General features: G+C 46.3%; 2 protein-coding genes across 3 annotated transcripts in view; both read left to right on the top strand.

Moving 5' to 3' along the window:
* The first annotated feature begins 881 nt into the window (after nt 1–881).
* On the top strand, nt 882–17,166 carry prr12a (proline rich 12a). Its single transcript, XM_032502660.1, has 15 exons — nt 882–2,118; nt 3,904–4,061; nt 4,487–4,648; nt 4,934–9,606; nt 9,924–10,151; nt 10,301–10,988; nt 11,234–11,718; nt 12,024–12,140; nt 12,401–12,534; nt 12,764–13,218; nt 13,342–13,461; nt 13,901–13,998; nt 14,828–14,959; nt 15,429–15,524; nt 15,766–17,166. The coding sequence occupies exons 1-15, from the start codon at nt 2,036–2,038 to the stop codon at nt 15,898–15,900; spliced, it is 7,764 nt and encodes a 2,587-aa protein (XP_032358551.1). The 5' UTR covers nt 882–2,035; the 3' UTR covers nt 15,901–17,166.
* A 300-nt stretch (nt 17,167–17,466) lies between these two features.
* The window catches only part of irf3 (interferon regulatory factor 3), a 9,534-nt gene continuing 9,188 nt past the window's right edge, over nt 17,467–17,812 (top strand). For both annotated transcript variants that reach the window (XM_032502664.1, XM_032502663.1), the window contains exon 1: nt 17,467–17,680. The gene's annotated coding sequence lies outside the window, so the exon portion shown is untranslated. The remainder of the gene's footprint in view (nt 17,681–17,812) is intronic.

Raw genomic sequence — 17,812 nt, 5'->3', positions numbered from 1 at the left:
TATTGTGATTTATAACATTTTAACTGATAATTCTAGAATGTATGTGTTTTCTTCTCTAAATATTATTTAAAGAAGGAAATGACAGCAAATCAGAAGAATGATAACATGTATTATATCCTTATAAATGCATGTACTGTATGATATATGCCTCTGCCTCATTTTATTCTCTACAATTACAGCTTGTTGATAATGGCACAGGGAAAAGTGATGTTAAAACCACAAGGTACCACTGACGTGTCCACTCTGCATGTTATAGATATCATAGGACAAAACATTGTATGAAGAAATACAGGAGATATCTTGTCTTCAATGTTTTGCACATAACACAGTCAATTTAATTTTTCCACTAGGGGGCAACAAACACTCATGTACAAAATGAATTCCTGGACAAATGGGCCTCCAGTGTGTGGATCGTTATTACCTGTAAACAAAAGAGATCACATTTGCATTCACGTCATTATTAACTAGTTTAGATGCCTGCTCGTGTATTATTCTACTTTTCTAATTTTGTCTTGGCTGATGTGTGCAATTGGAGATGGTGACAGGCTAATATGATGGTACTTACAATCTCAGGACCCTGATCAAAATATGAAATATGAGCATGAGCAAAAGAATTTCTGTCAGCTCCCAGTAATTCCTCCTCCTCTATAATAAACATAAACCCAAGTGTGCCATCTGCTGGCGTACAAATGAAGTGCACATGAGGTCTGGCAGACAGGTTTTCAAAATAATAAAATTAGCAAATAAAAGGCCTAAAATTGATATTGCTATCTTAAGGAATTTGTGCCTGTGTAAGGGGGAAAATACCACCTATTTGCATGCCACTGACTAGAGACAAACTGCAGCCTAATTAAGCATCGGACTGGGGGCAGGAAGTGCCACTGTCTCTCAAACAGGCTGCACAATTCGGATGTGAATTTGCAAAGCGACTGCTGAAGGCCTTTTTAAATCTGGTTATCACTGGAAATATTTTTGTACTCGAATGCGTCTCAGCCGAACGCGGCGTTCAGTACATACAGCATTTTCGATCGTGTAAAATGTAGTTTAAAATAATAATTTGCCTCTAAATAAGATGAAAATCGGAAAAGCATGCAGGACTGGTTGGCAATCTGAGGGCCGGTGAATGGAGGTCACCGCAGACACAGAGTGAGTCTCAGCGGTGAGACAGAGAGGGGGAGAGGGAGGACGGACAGCGGCCAGCCGCCTTCAAAAATGGCGTCTCCGAAGGAAAATGAGTAAAAAATATTAAAACGAGGCCTGTTTTCTTCACACTTCCTCGTTCGGTATTCATGGTTTTTTCGTACTCTAGTTGTATTTCGACCGGTTCGAGCAAACTCGTCGTCGCTTTTACTTGAACGGCCAAAGAAAGCAGAAATCAGAGGAGCGAGCATTTAGGGAAATAAAGGCAGCCCTGTTTTATTTTGATGCGTCGTTACTGACAGCTAGCATCTGCTGCTAGCCCCTAGCTCTGCTCCGGAGGGGGTGGGAACGATTTGTATTGAAAGGAAAAAACGATTTTGAAATTGGGGATTTCTTTGCTCGTCTATGGGGAGTGATTGCTACCAACGTGGCCCGTCGATTGCAATCTTTTCTGGTGCTAGCATCGTAGCAAAGACTAGCCCAAAGAAAGGGGAGGAGAGACGGTGAAAAAGGACGCATTCAAATCAAATGTTTATCAGCAATTCGTCCATTAATGGCCAAATCCGCGGCATCTTCATCATGACCATGACTGATTTTGGACTAAATCTGCATTCGTGGAAATGATAAATGTGAAAGGCGTAGGAAAAGGAGAAAGACTGGCTTTTTTTGGAGGTGGTTGGATTATAACCCCGTAGACCCCCCTCTTTTTTCATCCAGCTTTCTCCTCCTCCCCTCCATTTCTCTTTCAATATGCTGTTTTCCACTCCTGAGGACTTGCTTATGAAACCGGGGAAAATAGCCTGAAACCGAGACCGGGAAAGACTGGATTTTTTTTCCGTAATCTGCTCTGCGACGTTCTCTTTCGTCCTCATCGCACACATAATACACCACATAAATGGATAGAAATTACCCGGGAACAGGATTTGGTGATTTGGGCGCAGGAGCAGGATGGAGTTACGAGAGATCGGCAAAAGCAAGGTATGCATTGGATTCAGACAATGTGCATGCATCATTGGTACTTTGCAGGACACGGTATGGCCCATGTAAACAAATTGTCGCCATTGGGTTCATCAATAGTGCCATGCCTTGCCATTATGTGCAGTGCATTGTCACCCAAGCAGTTGCATAGTAATAATATTATAAACAGGAATAGAGCAGTGTGCGTGTCGTGGGGGTGGGCGGGGTGGAGAAAGGAAAGGTTGGGTATATGAATTGAATGTGATTGACAGACGTGGGTTTTAGGTGGACCTGGCGGGGTGGAGGTGGGGGTATGTCTGGAGCATCCATAGGAATTATTGTTCCTTGTGTGCAGGCCTGGACACAGACCCTGCTAGATACAATCATTGGATTTATAGCAACTGCGAAGAGTGCAAACACAGCAAACCCCCTGACAGACATCAACAAGAAGAACTAATGCATATAAACCGGGAAGATATATTTAATGAAACATGTTTTGCATTTTAAAGAAAACCGGAAATACAAATATTTTAGTGGAGGTGGTGCCATACTGAAATAAAATTGAGATTGCTAATGCATTTTGCCCAATCGTGATCTAGGTAATTGGTGATGGGTTTTGGATGGTTTATGCTCATTTGCATAAGGCTATAAACTGAATATTCCCACTGCATTAAACTTGCATTTAGCTGTTTGTCTAAAAAAAAAAAAAAAAAAACTAAGGCCATGGTGAAATTATAAGATGATGAAAATTGTCTGGAATGAGCAAGACTGCTCTGGCTCTCTTTTAGCTTTGCGTTAGCCTGCAAGCTAGCGTTATGTTGCCTGGAAGTCAGGTGAGGCCTATGCTCGCAAGCATCATTGCATATTTAGCTGACCATATTTGAAATATTTTGACCCATAGTTAGCTGCTTTATCAGAGTCGAAAGCCACCATGCTCTAATTGGAAGTGATATTTGGCTAACCAAACCTGGCTAGTTGCTGGTGTTTGCATGCAGCTTAGCATGCATTCGCGTCGACTTGCACCATCCAGCTGTTAGCTACATCAACATAATCAATGATTGCAGACAAATTAATCGTTCGTCGTTGGTATATATTGAAAAAAAAAGTATTTTAACTTTACCTATACCTGCACATTAATTACACATGGTCTTTTTACACATAAAAGACTGGCCTTGCCGTTTGGGCCTAGTCTCTGCATTTCTACCTTAGCTGCTGTGCATTGCTGCTAGGCGGTGCTACCAGCAGCACAAATGCTAGCATGTTATCTGGCCAGCTAGGCAGCCACGCATTTCATCTATCTTTTGTAAAGATAATTTCTGCAACTGGCAAATCCTCAACTTTGAATAAGAAGCATATTTAGTTTTTACATTTATAAATTATGTAATGTTTTAGTTTTGTGGATCCATTTATAATTGCAAATTAACTAAACCGTGATTTTTGCATAACAAACTGCTGGTTTGACAGATTTGCATCTACTCTAATACACTTTGGTGTAATAACCAAGTTTGTAATTCTGTTTGACTGTTGATTGAAAACCATTATCTTCAAATAAAGATCACACTCCTTTTTTTTTATACATGTAAACTACTGACAAACAAATGAACAGCCTTGTGTTTATATCTGATGTGTGCATTTTAATTAAAGATCATTTTGCTTGCATGTCAGATTTTGTGTATTTTAAAAATGACCCAAGCCCAGACATTTTTTTTTTCCTCAAGGGTCACATTTTGGGAACATCTTAAGTTCATGTCAACGTGCTCTGAAATTAATGACACTTCACAATTAACAACTCCCCTTTCTCCATAGTCTTGTATATGGGAGTTCCAGATCATCCCACCCTGAGTCTGAGCTCCTTCACCGACAAGCCTACGCCACCCCTCACCCTCTGCAGGGCTATGCCACCAATCACCACCCAGGGAGCTCTGGCCAAGGCGGGGCTTGGGGAGCAGCTGGACGGAGTTTGGGTGAGATAAATGTCATACCTTCCATGTCGCCACCATAAGGGGCCCCAGAAATGAATTATTATGTCTCTCCATGCAGGTCCTGGTAGGTTGTCATTGAAAAATGTGCACATTATAGCTCAACTGAGTTGAAGCCCAAGATGGTACAGCCAATTCATTCTCATACAGTTTAATGATATTTAAAGTTTTTTTTTTTCAGCAACAGACGTGGATGTACTTTTAGTTACACTAGCAACTACTGCAGCCATGATTTAAATTCTTTTTATGTTTGACAGCAGTCTTGCCAAATAACCATTGATAAATCTAGATTAGATAATTTTTTACTGACAACATATTATGATTTCATTTACACTTCTGCAATTAGCTCTTGATAATTGCATTCTTTATCAATTAATCAATTTTCACGGTTCTATCTTTCCATCCAAAAGGTCTGTCAGGGCTCTTTGACACTGGCCTGCACCATGCCAGCCCCTCTGCCCCCGATGCCTCCGTCATGAATTTGATCTCAGCCCTGGAATCTCGGGGTCCCCAGCCTCCGCCCTCTGCCTCCTCCCTTCTTTCCCAGTTCCGCACGCCATCCTGGCAGACAGGTGGGGCTGTGTTAGATCTTTCCTCATGTGTTGACATTCAAAAAGGCCCCACAGTCAATATGACATTTGAAGAACCTCCCAATGTTTAGCTGCATTATTATTCTGTCAATGTTGCTATATAAGCATTTTAAGATACAATTTAAGCTTTTTTTCCCTGTACTTGTCAATAGTCTTACTCTGGAAAACTTTAAAAATACTCTTTCTTGGATTCATCATTTCATAATTTTAAATGATAGCTTTATAGATACTGAGTAATTTTCCAATATGTCTTCCTTTTTCTAACAGCAATGCACACACCTGCTCCTCCTGAACTATTCATCTCCGGGGCCCTCCCTGGCTCTGGCTCCTTCCCCTCCTCCTCAGCTCTTTCAGCCTATCAGCATCCAGCATCCTTCTCCAGCCGCTCTTTCCCTACAGCCTCCCTTTCCCTCCAGGACACGCCAACGTTTAGTCCCACATCCAATGGCCTGCTCTCCCCACATGACCCCCTACTACACATCAAGGCCCCTTCCCAGTCTAGCCTGGGTTTTGATAGACTCCTGTCCTCGCAGGGTGCTGCAGCAGCTGCCTATAGGGGCAGCCAGGATCCAACGAGTGCCACATCAGCCCAGGCGTCCTCTGCCAGGCACCTGCAGTCACACCAGTTCAACCTGCTGTCATCACAGCTCCAGGACCAGTCGTCCCAGCTGTACAATGCATCAGTTTTTTCCTCAGCCCAGCCCCAGACTCAGTCCCAGTCCCAGTCCAATTCGGCTCAGGAACGGGCTGTTCCCCGGCAGGACAGCGTTATCAAGCACTACCAGCGGCCCACGCCAGCTCAGTCACAGCTCTCATCCTCTGCTGCCCACTCCCTTCAGCACTACCTCAGCTGTGGAGGGGCGGGGTACCAGCAGATTGCCACCCACCACAGGCATGCTGGCCTTTCCTGCAGCCCACTGGGTGATCAGAGCCCTTCATCTGACCATAAGCCAACATCTCGGACTGAGCAGTATCGGCCAATCATTCAGCCTCCCTATTCCTCCTCCTCCTCGTCTTCTTCCACAGCTGGGAAAGGTACCAAAAGCAGCTCCAGCAGTGGCTATTCTTCTGCCAGTTCAGCGTCATCCTCAAGAACTCCCCACACCCCCCCTTCTGCTTCCTCTACCTCCTCTTCGTCCTCATCTTCTTCTGCCACCTCTGGGGCTCATCCTTCCAACTCAATTCCCACCTCCAGCTCCAGCGCAGCCCCTTCCAGGCAGCAGCCACCCCCTCAGCCAGCTCCTCCTCCCCCGGCTCCACAGCAGCCCCCTGCCACCTCCACTTCAGCCCCCCAGTCTCTCTCTAAATCTTGCCTCTCAGGCTATGGTTCTCCTGTGCCCCCAGTGAAGACCCCCAACTCTGCTCTTACCGGTCAGACCCCACCCCAACAACAGACACAATCATATTCCCCTAATCAGCCCCCTACTTCCCACCTGGCTCAGTCCTACGGAGGCTTCAGTTCACCACAAGCCCAAGACCTGAGCTCAGGTACAGGTGGAAAAGGCTATGGGAGTTTAGGAGGTCGAAGCCAGTCATACCCCACTGATATATATGGAGCTGACTCTGCTTATGGATCCCTTCCATCCTCTCTGGGTGGAGCTGGAAGCCCATCATTAGGCTACGGAGCCCCAGGTCACTCTCCTGCCCTTTTAAGGTCAAGTGGTTCATCAGGCAGTGGAGCATCTGGGGGAGGAAGCAGTAGCGGCACAGGAAATGGGAACTCTGGGTCAGGAGGAGGAGGAGGGGGAAATAGCATGACGAATGAGAGAGGTGGCGGTGGTAGTGGTGGAGGGTCTTATCATATTCCAGACTCTAGCCCCTCTCCATCAGGCAACTCAGGCATCATCCGTCCAGGGTTGCACTCCCCGGCGCCCAGCTGCCCCACGCAATCTCCAGGAGGTCCAGGCTCTAATAAATATATTTCTTCAGTTCTCTCCCCCACCTTCCTAGCCTCTCCACAGGGTTACCCTGACACTAGAGGCCCCAGCTCCCAGCCTCAGTCCTATCATTCCACCTCTTCCAAAACAAAGGACGCTTCCATGCTAGGAGTGGGCTCTCAGAGATCCCAAGAGGAAGTAGATGATGACGACGAGTTCTTAATCCAGCACCTGCTGCAGGCACAAGAGAGTCCGGCTCCCCAGGCTGCTCATCACCATTCTCAACAACAACCCCAACAGACATCCCAACAAACACAGCCTCAGCCCCAATCAGTGCCCCCAACCACTGATTCAGGCAAAGGACTGAGTTATGACATGGATAAGAGCTCTGAGGAGAGGTACCACCCCCAGAGTGTCATACGTACCCACAGTGCCACATCTACTGGTAATGCAGGATCTGGAGCGTCCATCTCAGGGCTGGAAAACCAGCTGGAGATGTCACTAAAGAAGCAACAACATCAACAACAGCAGCAACAACAACACCATCATCAACAACAACAACAACAACAGCAGCAGCAGCAGCAGCAACAAAGGAACGAAAGGTCTGTTGGAAGCAGCAGGGGCAGTGGAGGAAGAGGCAGCGCTGAACAAGTGCACTCCCATCTGCATCACCATGACAACCTAGGCTCGGTTGTCCACTATGGGCGGGGTGACCCGTACAGTCAGCACTCCCTTGCTCCCCAACACTCCTCACATGGTCAGCATGTGTCCTCGCACTCACAGATAACGTCCCACACCCAAATGGATCTCCAAAAGAAGCCACAGGAGCGCGCTGAAATCCCTTATCCTCGGAAAACACCGGAAGTCCAGCAACAGCATTCCCAGTCTCAAGCTGCTGCCTCCCTCATGGACTCTCCCACTGATCAATCTCGTCAGCCGCCACATCTGCTACAGTCGGTGCTGTCCCACACCACCCGCAACAAACTTGAGCCACATCAACAACACCACAAGATGGACTCTCACCAACAGCATCAACAACAGCACCACAAAATGGACTCTCATCGGCAACATCAGCAACACCCAAAAATGGACTCACACCCTCAACATCAACAGCACCATAAAATAGACTCTCATCCCCAACAGCAGCAGCACTCTATTAGCCAACAGCAAGCTGTAATGGAAAGTGGTGGGACACTTGGTTCTAGTAAACACCAGACTCAGTCTCAGTCCCAAACCACCCAGCTCCAGCTTCAACTCCAGTCCCAGGCTTTGGAGGTGGCAGCGGCTCACTACAACCATGGGCCCCCTCCACATCAGCATGAGCAGAGCCAGGTTAAACAACGGTCAGTGGTGTCTTCTTTGGACATGCTGGAGCGCTCCCTTTCTCAGACCTCCAACACAGATGTAGCTGTTGCAGAGGACAGACGTGGTGGAGCAGGCAGCGGGGGAAGGAGTGGAGGTAGCAATGAGCGCCACAGACAGCAGCAGGAGCAGCAGCAGAGGCAGCACCCATCCCACCATCACTCACAGCAACACTCAGCCTCTGAGCTCCACTCCTTCCTCTCGGAGCCCGATATCGGCTTATCCACCCCGCCTCACATGCACCACCTTTCACAGCACCACCCGCAACAGCAGCATCCCAGCTCTCAACACCAACAAACCCACTCTCACCACCCGCACTCTCAGCAGCCCCCACACCCTCACCACATACCCCCACCATCTGCCTCAGCCCACTCCCAGCCTCAGCCTGACCCACAGCAGCCACTCTCATCACAGCTCACCCCTCAGCAGAGCCAGCTGGACCAACAGCGCTCCGAGCAGCACCAGTTTGACACAGTCAGTCCAGTGGAGAAAGCCGAGCAGAATCAACAAAGTAACCGCTTTGTACCCCTAACTTCTATCTGCTTTCCGGACTCACTTCTTCAGGATGAGGACCGCTCTTTTTTTCCAGGAATGGAAGACATGTTTTGTGCAGAGGACTACAAGTCAAGCTGTGCTGGAGGTGCAGGACCAGGACAGGAAGAGATGAATGAAAGCCACACTGGGCAAGAGGGAATGGATTCCATGAAAGGTGGACAGGGTGGAGGTGGAGCCGGGGGAAGTAGTGGAGCTAGCTATGACATAATGGGTCACCATGGTGGAGATCAAGGTTATGAACCTTACTGTCATGGTCTGGAAGAACCCAGCAACAACACCATGACTCTGGACCTAGACTCCCTTAAGACCCATGAGCTCCCATCCACTGTGAACACTGAACAGCTGGGATTGATTCAGTCCCAGGCCCCAGCTATGGGCATGGGCTCCAATACTGCTGCTCCCAACAACTCTGGAGCTAAACTGTCTTCTGGGCCTGGAGGAACTAGCCAAGGAGCTGGTTCTGGAGGCCTCCAATCTCCCATTTTCTGCTCATCACGTCCCAAGAAACTTCTCAAGTCTAGTTCTTTCCACCTGTTAAAGGAGCGCCGGGACCCCAACACACTGCCTAAGAAAAGTTATGCTCAAGAATATGAGTTTGAAGATGATGAGGATAAAGCTGACCAGCCAGCTGACATCCGGCTGAACAGCCGGAGGCTCCCCGACCTATTGCCAGACTTGGTGTCGAGCTGCAGAAAGGGAGGAGGAGGAAGTGGCTCTCTCAGCCCTCTAATGAGTGACATTGACTTTTACCACTCCTCTGGGTACTCCGCTATGGGTTCACACTCTCTTCTGCCTCAGGATGGACCCAAGAAGAGGGGCCGAAAGCCCACTAGACCCAAGAGAGACGGTCCCCCTAGGCCAAGAGGCAGGCCTCGCATTCGCCCGATGCCTGAGCCCTACACTCCACGAGGGATGATGGGAGAGATGGGTGGAACACCAACCGGAGGGGGATTTAGTGTGGAGGGACGAGGTAGGGGTAGGGGCCGTGGAAGCCGAGGTAGAGGACAAAGAAGGGAGGATATGTACATGGAAATTAGCGGGAAGGAGCAGGATCCGATGCACCACCATCACCTCCATCAGCAGCAGCCACAGCAGCTCCATCACCAGTCCCAACAGCAGCTACACGAGCCAATTCCTCCTTTAAAGGTCAGTGACATTCAGTCTAGAAATGGCTAGGCTGAATGGAAATGGTCATTTATGCACAAGAAATGCTAGTTATTCAAGCTTGACCTGGTGCCTTGGGTATCCTTTGCAAAAACACAGATACAACAAGAGGTTTACATATGAGCCCTTTCTTTGAAATATTAGATAATACTTGTGTGGTGGAAAGGAGAGTTTTTTAAAAATAATAATTTTTAAATTGCACTGTTATTTAAATGCTAATATTTGAAATTAACTTCCCGTCCTGGTTTCCTAGTTTTTTTCTGTAAATCTTACGGTTTTCTTCCTTTCATTCATTTTAGATCAAGCTACCAATTGGTACCCTGTCCTCGTCCGATGCCTTGCTGAGGACGGACTCCTTGTCTGGCACGGACCCTGCGTTGTCGGACGGCTCAGTGGGCTCCGCTCCCTCACTTGGTTTAAGTCCTGGACCCCCCTGCAGCACTGAAAGCAACAGATGTCAGGACAAGAACAAGCAGAAAAACCAGATGATGGGTGAAGGAGTGGATGACGAGGGGATGGAGGAAAGGGTAAGAGCTACATCATTATTATTATTATTATTATTATTATAAAGTTGCATCAAGTTGAATTTTAAACTGATTGTATTCAAGTGTATTGCATTTTAATTGTTGAATTCACTACTTTAGTGGTGGTAAATCTCTTTTGTTTTTACTTCTAGGGCGATGAGAAGGACTCTGAGTCCAAGGCCGGCTTTGTCGCTTCATTCTTAGACTTCCTCAAGACAGGGAAGAGACCTCCAGGCTTGGACATTTCACCAGGAATGGAACCTGACAACGGTGAGACCTCACCTTGTAAATCAGGAGGTTTGCGCCCACTGTCTCCCGCACCTCCTCCACCCCCACCGCCACCTCCATTCGGGGACAGCGAAGGGAACGGGGGTCTGGCTCTGGGCAACTGCCCCAGCCCCAAGCGCTTGGAAGATGAGCTGAAGAGGAACCTGGAGACCTTGCCTTCGTTCTCTTCTGATGAGGAGGACTCCGTTGGAAAGAACCAGGACCTCCAGAAGAGCATCTCCTCAGCCATTTCTGCTCTGTATGACACTCCTCAGCTAACCTCTAACATCCAAACCCCGCTACCGCCTTCCCCCCCCCAGCCTCAGGCTACCCAGTCCCCACTTACGCCCACACTGCAGCCACCCACGCTTAGCCCGCAGCCTACCATGCATACGCCTCTCGTTCTGCCCCAATCCAGTGAACCTGATGTCCTCCAGCCAGAAGATAGAGACATGGATGAGAACAAAGAGGAGGAGAATGAGGAGGAGAGGAGCATAGGAGGAGATGAAGAGAGTGACATGACAGAGGAGAGAGAGCCACAGCTGGAAACCCTGGGTACTCCCAATCTTGATGGTAAGGCTGAGAGCTTTTTATTCCTCTCATGTCCCATTTTCTTGCACATTGATTTTTTTTTTTTTACAGCTCAGCTTAAGAAAATTAATAATTTCCCCCTCAGACTGAGCTATTGCTGTTTTTTTTTGTCCTTATTATGTATTTGTTAAAACATTAATCTGTATAAATTCTTGTGGCTGTAACATTGTGGTAAATTGATATGTCAAATTGACCTTAACCTCGATCTTGCCCTTCTTTCCGTCCAGCGCCCCTCCCTGAGATTCCTCCAGAGCCTGAACCTGAACCTGAACCTCCCTCTGTCCCTCCATCTCCCGCCTCATCCTCCTCTCCTTCTCACTCCCCCCTCCCTCCCCTCTCATTCCCCTCACCCCTGCCTCCACCAGAGGAACAACAGGAGAATTCCCAGCCTCCAAGCCCCGTCGCTCCCACATCCCCCTCTCCGCCACCTCCCCCATCCGCCACTCTCCCTCAGCCTGCCACTCCGCCTCCTCCAACTTCCCCTCCTCCATCTTCAGTTCAGAAGGAGTCTCCCATGCCATCTCCAGAGTCCCCTGCCTCTCCCGAAGAGCCCCCCGCTCCTAAGATCACCTCATTGCACCTTGCCCAGAAGCAAGAAGATGCTGCCATCGCTGGAGAAAGTGAGGAGGATGAGAGCGAGAGTGGAGGCGAGGGCATCTTTAGAGAAAGGGACGAGTTTGTGGTACGGGTGGAAGACATTCGAACTCTCAAGGTATTTGCAGGAAATGCGATTTCTGTTATTGACAGTTACTGAATGAGAAAGTACTTTATTTTCCAAAAATAGAAAAAGGTTGCTTGCTTTCTAGTAAAGGAATCAATTATTTGAACTAATAAACAAATCATTACGCTGATACGTACAGGCAGAGAATAGTGGAATCTAAGAAATTGTTAGACAAGGAAAAAGGCATTAAGGAAAATCCCTTCAATGAGTAAAATAACTTGAAAGTTAATACTACAGTAGCTGCTAAATTTCGAAGACATTTTATACGTAACTGTGTGTCGTGTGTTTGTGCACAGCTGGCCCTGCAGACGGGCCGTGAGCCTCCACCTATCTGGAGGGTGCAGAAAGCCCTGCTGCAGAAGTTCAGCCCAGAGATCAAAGATGGACAGAGACAGTTCTGCGCCACAAGCAACGTGAGTTCCCCCACAAGCCCTCAGTTGTCTAACCACATCTGCAAACAGTCGACACTTTTCACAGTCCCGGCTACATCTACTACATCTACATCTACTACTATGTAACGAAAATACTGTAGTATAATATAGGTTGCTACATTGTTAGCGGAAATGTATGTTTATAGATAGATTCTCACACACCATATTGTCACTGTGTCATCAGTCATGTTATTGACACTGAAAGTTGTGCTATTGTGTAAATAATTCTCTTTTTGGCACAGTATCTTGGCTACTTTGGAGATGCCAAGAGGCGATACCAGCGAATCTATGTTAAGTTTCTGGAGAATGTCAACAAGAAGGACTATGTCAGAGTCTGCTCTCGGAGACCTTGGCGCAGAGCCACACCTGCTCTAAGGTACCATAATTTTCCATAAAACGAAAAGTGTGTGTCTGTGTCTGTGTGTCTGTCTGTCTGTGTGTCTGTCTGTCTCTGTCTCTGTGTGTCTGTCTGTCTGTGTCTGTCTGTCTGTGTCTGTGTGTCTCTGTGCCTGTGTGTCTGTCTGTGTGTCTGTCTGTCTGTCCGTCCGTCCGTCCGTCCATATACACACACACCCTCATTCTGTGCCTGTCTTCGTGTATCACAGACGCCAGCCCCTCCCCAGAATGGCTTCCCCTCCTGCCACCCAGGTGCCACCAAAAGCAGAGAAAGAGGAGAGAGTGGCTCCGCCAGTCCAACGCGAACAGAGGGAGAAAACAAGAACCACAACAACAAAAGAACAACGGGAGAAGAAGGAGGTTCCAGCTGCTGTGCCCAAAACAAAGGAGAAAGAGAGGGAGTCTGAGAAGGAGAGGGAGAAGCGAGTACAGCCGCAGCAGGACAAGGTGGAGAAACGTACCACAGCAGCAGAGCGAGGTAGAGCAAAGGAGGAGAAGAAGGCGGTGGAGAGGAAAGAGAAGGAGAAGGCTGAGCGCCCACCCAAGTCTAAGCCAGCCAAAGTGAAGGCTGAGCCACCGCCCAAGAAGAGGAAGAAGTGGCTGAAGGAAATCCCTTCATCATCTGACTCGGACTCATCGGAGGAGGCAGCTAGTGAGAATGAAAGTAAGAGGGTATTTTGGTTCTGTGTGCTCCCATTTCGCCATTAGAAGTCATTTTAATGGAGTTTTTTTTACGTTGCGTACCATGGTAGAAGGTTGGTTTAAACTCTTTGTTCTGTCCGCTCAGTGCCAGTGAAAGGCGGGGTTAACAACCGCGCCATGAGGGAGATGTTCAGGAGCTACGTGGAGATGCTGGTCAGTACAGCCCTGGACCCTGACATGATCCAAGCCCTGGAGGACACTGACGGTGAGAACCGCACACACTGCCTCCTCAGCATGTTTACAATTAAAGCCTCCTTTTTCCAAAAAAAAAGAAAAGAAAAGAAAACATGGAGGAGACAGAAATAGAGTGAGAAGCTCAGATGCAGCCTGTCTGGTAGCACCTTTTCTGGGCATTAGATAAAACAAAAGAAATTTCTTCTAGTTACTTCAGTTATCCGTGTGCAGGTTGAATAAATGTCACCACTGACAAGTAGCAGCTGTCAAGTTTCAGTTTTGAGCCACCCAGGGGGACAAACTGATCTTACGAAACTAAGATAGTGGTTTTTGGTAATCCAAATATACAAGGTGTGGCAGGATGAAGGAAAGCCCCGGGAATGCTCATGAATCTACCCTTGGTATTTAAATAATTTGCAGCTACATGAATGATAACTAATGAAACTAATGTCATCCTGATTGCCCTCCAGATGAGCTGTACCTCCCACCGATGAGGAAGATTGACAGCATCATCAGCGAGCAGAAGAGGAGGCTGTTGAGGAGAGTCAGCATGAGCTCTCAGCACCAGGTAATCTGTCCTTAACGTACTGCTTCTCTCTTTCTCTTTCTTGTGCTCTCGCTCTCTTTTTTTAATTTTAATTTTAATTTGTTTGACATTTGTGACTGAAATAATGTCATGGTGGTTTTGGTGCTGAAACAAGCTGTAGAGCAATTGGTAAGTTAACAGAAAGTTAATTTACAACAATAATTGATAAATCAATTATAGTCACTTATCATACAAAAATGTCTGTTACCAGCTTTTTTAGGAGTGAGAATCAGGGCCCTATTTTAACTATCTAAGCACACGGTGAGAAGTTCATGGCGCAGGTGTGTTTTTAGGACGTGTCCAAATCCACTTTTGCTAGTTTGGCAGTGGAAAAAAAAAAGGTCTGTGCACCAGGCGCATGGTTCAAAAGGGTTGTACTTGGTGTCTTTATTAATTCATAGGTGTGTTTTGGGCATAACATACAATAAACCAATAAGTGTTATCTCCTATTTATTTTTTTATTTTTAAAGCCAGGCGTGGTTGTACCTTGGCATTGCTATTTTGATGGCGGATTTGCACCATCATATTTTTATATATAATATTTCTATTTAAATGACGGGCGCAGGATGGGAAATTAACTGCGTCGGTCTTAAAATAACAGACACTTGCGTCGGGCCTTGCGCCATGCTGCACAGGGTGCATGAGAGGGCCCTCAGCTGCTTTTTTCTTTTTCTTTTTTTTCTTCATTTCATCTCCTTGTATATACTAAAGGATCATTTGAAAAATCCCAAGTACAAAAATCTCTTAAGATGTCTTGTTGTCCGTCTCCCAGTGTCAGTCTCTGACCTTTTTCTTGTCTCTCCCCTGACAGGAGATCCTGCATGCTTACCCCCAGATCATCGTAGACCCTCTGGACTCAGGAGCGGTGAGGGTGCGGCTAAGCGGGGATGCCTACAACCGCAAGACCCTCAACAGAGTCAAAAAGTCCCTGCCGAAACCACAGGTTGGTGTTACGAGTTTTCAGAGGGTTAGGAGTGTCTCCTTAATAGGTAATTCATTGTATTTAAAGAAACTGTTGTGGTCAAAAGTATGCCTCCACTAAGGAATATCCTTAGGTCATTTTAGTTGATTATCAAATATTCATACACTGACGGGACCTCTATGGATCCTAACAGGAGATTTTTAGCCTATAACAAGGTGATTTATTTTTTGGGGTGACACTAAAACCACGGCAGCATACGCAAAATTTACAATCGCAGTAAAAAGCTCGGCAGTGAAGGGCAGGGGACAATGGCTCACTGAGAGCAGAGCGGGTAAAACAGTAGCAGCTTCCCCTCTAACACCTGCTGCGAGTTTCCTCTTTTATTCTTTTGTACATAGAACTGAGAATAATAATTTGCTGCAGCTTTATATTTTTAAATATATTTATATTATATTTATATTCTTAATCTGATTTCTTTTATTTTTTCTAGGACCTTAAACTGTCAACGGAGACGTATCGGATTTACAGTCTCTTCCACTCCCTGCATCACTATAAATACCACACCTTCTTACAGTGCAAGAAAGAGGTAAGGAAGCATGTTTCTAGATTTGGTGTATGCGCCAGTCATCTTTTTGTCAAGAATTAGTAATTTTGGAGTTTAGGCTGTCACTACAAACATGCTCAATACAACTCTTTAAATATACCGTGCGGTAAAGCACAAATGTCATAGGCGAAACAGAAAGCATATGCATGGTGGCTCTGTGTAGCCTAAGACACTGGCCTGAGTTTTGGCGTCACAATTGTCTGTTTCCGTCGCACTTTTCCAGACCAACACCATTGAGCAGGCAGCTGAGGACCCGGGCCAAGAGGAAGTGGTGCAGCAGTGCATGGCCAACCAGAGCTGGCTGGACACTCTCTTCAGCTCCTTCATCGAGCTGCTCACGCTCAGCACCAAAGCCTGAGTCCACCACAAAAATTAAAAGAGAGAGAGAGAGGGGGAAAAAATGGATTGAAGTGAAAGGATTAAAAAAGAATAATAATGAATATACAAAAACCGAAAGAAATGGATCCTGCTGTACAGCCCCCTGACCCTCTCAGAATCTTAAAGATCTGGGGATGAATTTTTAAGGCCCTCGACGAACACAAGGGGGTCTGTTGACGTGACCTCGGACACTGGCCTTTGTTCTTTTTCTTGTTGTTTATCACAGACTAAAGAATTGTCTTACTTTGTGGGAAGGGGGGGGGGACCCCACCGGAGCAGGGGGTCACTGGCGGGGTCAAGAGGGAATTGACCCTTGACCGTTGGTGAAAAGGGAGCGACGCGAACTGGAAGGACAAAGAAAAGGAGCCGTCCCGCCAAGTCAACGGAGGAGCCTCTGAGATCTTGTAAACTGTGTGTCATGAAGACAATAGTCCAAAAGAGAAACTATTACCACTTAGTTTTTACATAAATTATTTTTTTGAAGACTAACATCAGCTGTTGGCTTTTGAAAAGAGTGGAAGAGGGTGAGAATGCTTTTTAAACTGCGTGTGCCGTGAGCAGCGTGAACATGGATAGAATCATAAAAAGTGTTTATAAATGCTCTCTCTCTCTCCCTCCCTCCCTCTCTCCCTCTCCTGTGCTATGTGAAGGGCAGCACCAGTCAGCTGTGTGATAATATATAAACACATTTTTATTATTTATATGAGGAGGTTTTTAACTTAAACTCTCACAAGCGCTGGGTTGCTGCCCTAACATTTAAAAAAAAGAAGAAAAAAAAATTATTTTCCACAGGATCAGTATACAGTCGTAACCCACATATCCAAGCTGTCTTTCCCTCTATACAAAAGAACAGATGACGAGACAGAAATATTGTATCAAATACAGTGGGTGTAAAATAACGGGGGAAAAGTAAGAAAAGAAAAAAGAAGAGAATGGGGAGAATCTATTTGAAACTTAACATTGTTGTGCTTCAGTTCAATCATCAGTCATGCAGGTGCAAAGAAAAAGAAGTAAACTATCCATTTCCCATGCGGGAGGAAGGAGTATAAATAAGTATTTAAAGAGGAAATAGTCATTTCATTTTATCATTTGATGTTTGTGCATACTATGACTTATTTTGAAAACAATCTAATTTTCCATAAAAAAGGAAAAAAGGTGTGTAAATATTGTAAAGTTCTTGATGAAATTCTTTGTCCTTCTGTACATTACCTCCTGTATTTGAGAAACAAATAAAATCTGCAAAGAACAAAGTCTGTGCGCGCGCATGCGCGTTCTCTACTCACTAAAGTTTTAAGCGATGCACCCTACCAACGTGATTTGTGACAGCACAACGTGGGTCCTGTTTCAGTCTGCACCCAGTTTATGTGGAAACGTGACACCTCCAGCAAGTAAACTCTGAAAAATGACTTTTATGGCGAAGTCCCAGACATTAAGGCAAAGAGCCTACTGGATGCATCATGTTATTAAGGGTCCTCCATGAGTATAGAAATATACGTGTGACGTGGTCTTTGACACCCCCTAGCGGGATTACGAAACTTGCTGACGTCACACACAGAAAACGAAACTGACTCGGGAGTTTCACGAGAAACCCCTCAGAACAGAAAGCAACCGAACTCCTTGAGGTATTTAAGCAATCGGCAGCTGAGGTTGAATGACACCTACCTTCAGGTCTTAGTTCCAGACATCATCCTGCATCATATTTCTGACTTTCCTTCCCCCTGAAAACGACTCCACTTGAAATCAACACGCACCGGCTAAAGGTATGGAGAGTTGTTTATGTATTTATCAGAGCACTCAGAACATTTAACGTGACTTTAAATCTTATCTTGTGAAGTTGTTGACAACCATTAAACCCGTGAACAAATAGGCCTATGCAACTCCTCAGCTGTTTT

This window comes from Etheostoma spectabile, chromosome 21 (assembly GCF_008692095.1).
Source record: "Etheostoma spectabile isolate EspeVRDwgs_2016 chromosome 21, UIUC_Espe_1.0, whole genome shotgun sequence".
Classification (NCBI taxonomy): domain Eukaryota; kingdom Metazoa; phylum Chordata; class Actinopteri; order Perciformes; family Percidae; genus Etheostoma; species Etheostoma spectabile.
This window is presented reverse-complemented; position numbering and strand designations above follow the sequence as displayed.

Excerpts from the sequence above, each read along its gene's own strand:
- prr12a (XM_032502660.1), top strand. The coding sequence starts at position 2,036 with ATGGATAGAAATTACCCGGGAACAGGATTTGGTGATTTGGGCGCAGGA. Across the intron at positions 9,607-9,923 it reads AGCCAATTCCTCCTTTAAAG|ATCAAGCTACCAATTGGTAC; the intron begins GTCAGTGACATT and ends CATTCATTTTAG. Across the intron at positions 10,152-10,300 it reads ACGAGGGGATGGAGGAAAGG|GGCGATGAGAAGGACTCTGA; the intron begins GTAAGAGCTACA and ends TTTTACTTCTAG.